Here is a 6,407-nt window from a genome sequence, read left to right on the forward strand (position 1 = left end):
ATGTACACATTTACACACACTATAGGGAATTTGGAAAGGACAATTATTCTGCCATGCATATCTTTGGGAGAAAACCAGAATACCTGTAGGAAACCAACCCAGCACAAGTAGAACATGCAAACTCCACACACGCAGTTCCAAGATGGCAAATCAAACCGTTGACCCTGGAAGGGTTTTTTTTAATTAATGTTTTTCTGATGTGCTATGTTCTTGTGCTATTTTAGGTATTTTAGGCGTCTACATAAACAAAAGTTTCTTTAAAAATATCATTATGAAGTAACATCACAAGCTGTCATACCGTATACAGGATAAACTGAATACAAAATTCTTTCTCCATTATTTTATTCATGAAAGATATTTTTATCTTTTACACCTAATATTAAACAAGAAACATGAATACAAGAGTCTTAAAGTTTATATTTTCCTGCCTAAATTAGGTTTTTTAGCCTAACAGTAATGGTCAACAGTGTTAGAAATCGATCAAATGTACAGAAAAAAATTGACAATATTGTTTGGAGAAAAATTACTTTGATTTTATTGAATATTTTGACATTTCAGGTCTTCTGGCTACTTATGGATAGTTGCAACATTTGCAGGAATCAACATAGACCAGACCTGGTTGGCACCGGTGCAAGTAGGTGTTTCCACGGAAGCACTGAAAATAGGTGTTGGTATCAGCAGGGTTTGGGTATAAACCATCAGGTTTTCCAGAGCAAAAGGTGGCAATAGGGTCTGGGGTAGTTGTTGGGGGACGAGTAGTGGTTGGCTTGGGAGGAAAACCTGTAAGAATTTTACATTGTTATGTAACAGCTTAAGTAATTCAATAAAACTTCTTTAGCTGAATTCAAATTTGACCAAAAACTTAAAAATATATACAGTCATATATCTATGAAACTTGAATATTGACCTTCTGCAGACAAGTGACTACAATCACGTCAGTCACAACAGTGGATGGCACAAATACTGTTAGCCTTAGATTTCTTTGATAAATGTGTTCATTTTTTTGACAAATGGGTTGCATTTTTGGAGCCAAATATAACAGAAAGATTATCAGATGATTACCCCATTACCTACTGATTACCTGACGTTTTGTCACACGGATAAAAGAGTGACCTCGCACTTGATAGCTTCTGTTATGCTGATTATTTTCATATGCAATATGTTGTGGTGGACTTTATAGCATTCAAAACAAGTGTGTGAAATTGGATGAAGCAGGTAATTAGGATATTAATTTGCAGAAATCTATTTTGTTATAACATGATTACCTCAAATGGCAAAACCTGGTATGTTTAGATAATGTTGACAAATAGTGTCGTTTCAAGCTTTCTAGTCATTGGTTAACATTTGGTTCTGGGGTTGAATCCCAAATTGCATAAAATGAAAAGCTAGTGCAGTATGCAGAGTGTAAACTTGTTCCCCATGCTAAGTAGTGCCCTTGATCAGGTATAATTTAGGGATTTGGGATAGATCCTTGTGTTAGAAGCTAGGTAGGGCTGAAACACAATGTACAATAACTTGTTTACAAGTTCGGACACAGTCCGGATTGACTTAGAAACAATTACTATGGAGAACATATGTTGCTTACGATAATGTAGTACGATACCATCTTTGCTGAAAGTGCTATTATGGCTGATTTTGTATGTAAATTTTGGCATTGGCATAAGTGTCTTTTTTGCCATCCAAAAATAAGCATGGCTAACAGACTTTATAATGTCATGTGCAAAACTTCAACCTAGCTAGTATTTATTTACCAAGGGAATTGCGTAGCTGATTAACAAGAGGGTAGTCTCCCTCTGAGCAAAAATGTCCTCCAAAGTCATCAAGGTCAAGGGCCCATACTGATGCCCCACCTAGATTCATGGATGTAAGCCACTGAACCTAAAAGGAAATTAAAAATTAAATATATCACACACAATAATAGGTGTAGTTGTATAAAAGATTGGTTCAAATGATCAAACTTACCTTGGCAGCAAAGCTTTCTTGGTTGTCATAGCCCACCCAAGCTGTTCCATGAGTGGCATATGGAACGATTTGCTCAGTGATCCATTCTACCTTGGCCGCTGGTGTAAAAGTGCAGATCTATAAATCAAAAACCCATCATTATTGTTTAAATTTTCTTTATTATGCTTATATACCTAGATATAAATTTACCTAAAAAATTGAGTTGTGTTAAATGGTTATAAAAATAGAGTTGGTCTTAGTCACCTCATAATAGGACCAGTAGCCAGCATCGCGGGTGTAGGGGCCAGCATCAGCCGGGCCATTGGTTGGTGCGCCAGGGCCTGTCATGGAAGAGGTAAGGCGGAAAGTGCGTCCATATGTGGGAAAACCCATGAGCAGCTTTTCAGGTGAAGCTCCTTTGCTCAACCAATAAGACACAGTAGAATCCTGAACAAAGTGATGAGAGAATTCAGACCAAAACACAAAGCCATTCAATTTAAATTCGATCATATTTACATAAATTTAAAGGTTAGTCTCTTACAATGTTATGTTGGGCGTGGGTTCCGAGATCTAGAGAACTTTTGAAAAGAGGGCTGTTGTGACCTGTAACCTTCTCCCATGAACCATGGTAGTCATACGTCATAATGCTGATAAAGTCTACTTCACTGCAAGAACAAAAAATTGGCCTTTTATAAATGGCCCTTTTTAGGATTGCCTAAGCCATTGAAGAGATCTAAAGTATCTCTGAAATACTTTACCGTGTTATTTCTGGGACCTCATAGGCTGCATTGATGGTGGACCCAAGTGCTCCTGCTTTGATTGAAAACAGCAGCTGAGTCTTTCTGGTGTCTATGGCTTCCTGTTTAATGGCTTGCCTCAACTCCTGCAGAATGCAAGGTTTAACAATACAAGTTTCATCAAATCATTGGCAAACCCATTATCTAACAATATCTTGTTGCTTAGATCCCGTCTATGAGTATTCATTCAGCCCCATACTGTATATTGTCTGCATACCTGCACCAGTGCAGAAAACCTTTGCTTGTCCTCAGCAGGACTACCATTCTGTCCAGGAAACTCCCAGGCCAGATCTAGGCCATCAAAATCATGAGCTCGGAGAAAAAGCAGAGCAGAACCGATGAAGGCCTTACGATTTTCTGGAGTGGCCACCATATTAATAAACCTGTGTCAGAAGAGGGGATTGCTGTAAGCATGTTAACACTTAACACTGCTTTGTTAAAATTTTCCGCCAATTCAGTGATTTGCCAATTCTCACCCACCATTCCTCTCTTGCCTATCATTCAACTATCAGCAAAGAGGGATGTTTAAGCCAAATTGAAGCTAGAAAATCTGCCACTAATGCTGTGTCTTGTGTTACGCACTCAGTGCAAAGTGTTATTAACCCTTTTCTGCACGTACAAGTTCACAGGTTCACAAGTTCTAGTTGTCCTGCGATTGAAAGGGAAAGCCTACAACCTAAGGAGCACAGACCTAGACACAGATGGCTGTGGCATTGCCAGAATTTAAATTGGCAATTGCCTGACAATAGAGTAAAAGCTTTTTTTTTTGTCTCATTTCACTTGGGAGCCCTAACTGTTAGATTTTTTTATTTTGAAACTATTAGACCAAGCTTGCTAAACCTATCCTTTTAAAAGCTTCATGTTAAAAAACATAACATGATCAGTTTTGTAACTGCAGCATGGACAAAAATGTATGAATGCTAGACGGTTGCCATTTCACTAGGGTACCTACGGGCTGATCCCATTGTACGTGCCTCCAATTGACAGCAGTGTCTTCAAACTGGGGTTCCTACAAGGGAAAGCAATAGCAAATAACAAACAAATTAATATATGATGTCAGATTTGTTCCATATAATTGTTCTCTGTTGTACAAATCTTACAGTCCATACATAGCATATAACTGCAACTATGATTAGTCTATTAAAGAATATAAAAAACGGAGAACATATACAAAATAATGCACTATAATTGTGAGTCTTACTTACACATTTTTTAGGTTATTTAGTTTCTTGTACATATCTTCATCATTCCATTCAATAGTAATAACCTGATTGCTTGGGCTGATGGTTGCCAGTGCGTAAATGACATGTGTGCAGAGGAAGGGATCAACGTTCTCTGGGGTGAAACGGCCATTGCTAGGCCTGTACTGGGACCAGTTACTGAAGTAACACACCAGCTTTGTAGAATAGGCTATGAGAGAAATAGTTATAAAAAAAAAAAATAAATAAAAAAAAATTAGTTTTCGTACCCTTAAGTCACATCAACTAAACATTAAGAACAACTATGAAATCATGTTCACTCATGAACACACAAATATAATGCCCTATAGTCATTAAAGTTGCATACATATGGAAAAATTGTAATGAAATGTCAATTCCCTTATTTATTAATTCAATTACTGGTCTCGCTGAACTATCAGTACAACCAAACTATGATATCAACTACAATTATATCACAAATAGTAATGGCAAAATTAAGTAAATTATGTAAACTGTTATTATCATCATTATTATTATTATTATTATTATTATTATTATTATTATTATTATTGTAAGTACATAATGTGGATATTGCAGGAACATGCTGGAAACTTGTATTAAAATATAGGAATGTGCTTTAGAATTTGGCTTACTGGCTTTATCAGTAAATGTTTATTAAAGCTTAATGTTTAAAACCATAGCAAGAAAAAAAGGTGGAAAAAAAAAACAGTTCCATTTATGGCCTATACCGCTCTATCCTGTGTACAGTGTTGCGGGGCCTGGAGCCTAACCCAGGAGACCTGAGGCATGAGGCAAGTTACACACTGGATGGGGTGCCAATCCATCACAGGACACACACATACATATATACATGTTTTATTATTATATGTACATATACATGTACATAAGATTTTTGAGATTTGTGTTTGGGGGCTCACATATAAACATGTAAAGCTGATTCTTTAACTCAACTTTAATGAATAAATAGGACTGTTATTTTTAACTTAAGCACAACTACCAAAGTACTTTTTAAACCGAAATGTAGATATTAACATAAATATACAAATATAAATACCTAGCTGAAGGGACAGCAGGAGTCCCAGTCCTGTGTAAAAGAAGAGAGTTAACATGTTACCATATGAGTAAAATTTGACATCATAACTTATTGTTTAAAATGTAAAAGTTTTTTTTTAAGATGCCATAATTTTATACAGTACCTGCTATGAGAGTAAACTTGGACATGGCAGTGCTGAATCAATTCAGAATATTGTAGAGATCCCTCTAGAGACATAATTAGTGAACAATCAGTGTTAAAAGAAGTCTTGGTATTACCAGGTAATTAACAAAATAAAACTATTTGTATGAGTAAAAAATATCAGCATACTGTAACATCAAAATTAACAATAATGTTTTATTTTTACGTAGGCAGGTGTATTAGAAAAATTGTGATAAACTTCAAATCTCATGGTGCATTAACAGTAATAGTCATCATTAACATTCCTGTTTATAGCCAGTTACGCTGACCAATAAACATGCGTGTTTGTGAACAACTAATGAAAAATCCTTCTCTAAATTTAAAACACAAATAAGGAAAGTTTATTATGAATATATTTACCTTTCACCGTCCAAGAGAATCCTCTGAAGTAAGTTGCACATGTCCAAGCTCATTTATACTTAGGTCTTATTAATGAGTACCAAAGTGCAAGTGATAAATGTGTGATTATTCAAAAGGTCTAATCAGGAACAAGGAACTACATTGATAATTTATTGATTTATGGTACACTACCTTACCACAATTTACAGCAAGCTTGCTTAAGTGATCATTTTTCAATTATTTATTACCATTCAAGGGTCTGTAGACAGTATAAACTCTTATCACTGTCTTTTTGTAGAGAATTTCCTGGTCTGAATTTGCTTTTAGCCTAAAAAACAGAACACAATAGTGAAAACGTCCTTATTTACCTAAATGATGTAATATAGAATATTTACAGACAATGTTAACATATGTGAATTACTGCAAAATAATTTCACATAATGTTCATGTGGGGCTTACTGCATTCACTTTTTATTATTGTAAGCTCATTAAAACTATAAATGAGGTTTAGATAAATAAAGCAACTATAAATAATTTGATTGAAGATGGGAGTCAGCATTCAATTCAAATTAAGTTTATTTGTATACTGCTTTTGATAGTCATTGTCACATTGTTACAGAATAAAAAAATATATATAAAAAATATTTTAAAAAATCAGTTTGTTATTTATGAGCAAACTAAGGGCAGCAGTGGCAAGGAAAACATCCTGAGATGACATTAGGAAGTATTAAGAGGAACCAGACACAACAGGGAAGCTATCCTTATGTGGATGATATCATGAACATACAGTATATCATTCCCTGGTATGTCTGTGTACTATGAAGTTCAGTGTGGAAAAAGTGTTTAAGTTAATATAAAGTTCACTTTCATTGTTGG

General features: G+C 35.2%; 1 protein-coding gene across 1 annotated transcript; it reads right to left on the reverse strand.

Annotated features, from left to right (window-relative positions):
• Positions 1–508: 508 nt before the first annotated feature.
• chia.1 (chitinase, acidic.1) lies at positions 509–5,241 on the reverse strand. The gene is made up of 11 exons (XM_053484621.1): positions 5,155–5,241; positions 5,013–5,042; positions 3,944–4,148; positions 3,691–3,747; positions 2,956–3,121; positions 2,700–2,824; positions 2,483–2,606; positions 2,206–2,388; positions 1,963–2,079; positions 1,752–1,878; positions 509–780 (listed from the first exon to the last, which is right to left on the reverse strand). Exons 1-11 carry the CDS (start codon positions 5,177–5,179, stop codon positions 572–574), a joined length of 1,368 nt encoding a protein of 455 aa, XP_053340596.1. The 5' UTR covers positions 5,180–5,241; the 3' UTR covers positions 509–571.
• Between the last annotated feature and the right edge of the window lie 1,166 nt (positions 5,242–6,407).

Source organism: Clarias gariepinus, chromosome 23 (genome assembly GCF_024256425.1).
Source record: "Clarias gariepinus isolate MV-2021 ecotype Netherlands chromosome 23, CGAR_prim_01v2, whole genome shotgun sequence".
In the NCBI taxonomy this organism is placed as follows: Eukaryota; Metazoa; Chordata; class Actinopteri; order Siluriformes; family Clariidae; genus Clarias; species Clarias gariepinus.

What these genes read in the sequence shown, in the direction of transcription:
- chia.1 (XM_053484621.1), bottom strand. Translation starts at nt 5,179, where the DNA reads ATGTCCAAGTTTACTCTCATAGCAG. An exon ending in CCCACGCCCAACATAACATT is followed by an intron (nt 2,389 to 2,482) that starts GTAAGAGACTAA and finishes CACTTTGTTCAG; the next exon opens with GATTCTACTGTGTCTTATTG. An exon ending in AAGAAAGCTTTGCTGCCAAG is followed by an intron (nt 1,879 to 1,962) that starts GTAAGTTTGATC and finishes ATTTCCTTTTAG; the next exon opens with GTTCAGTGGCTTACATCCAT.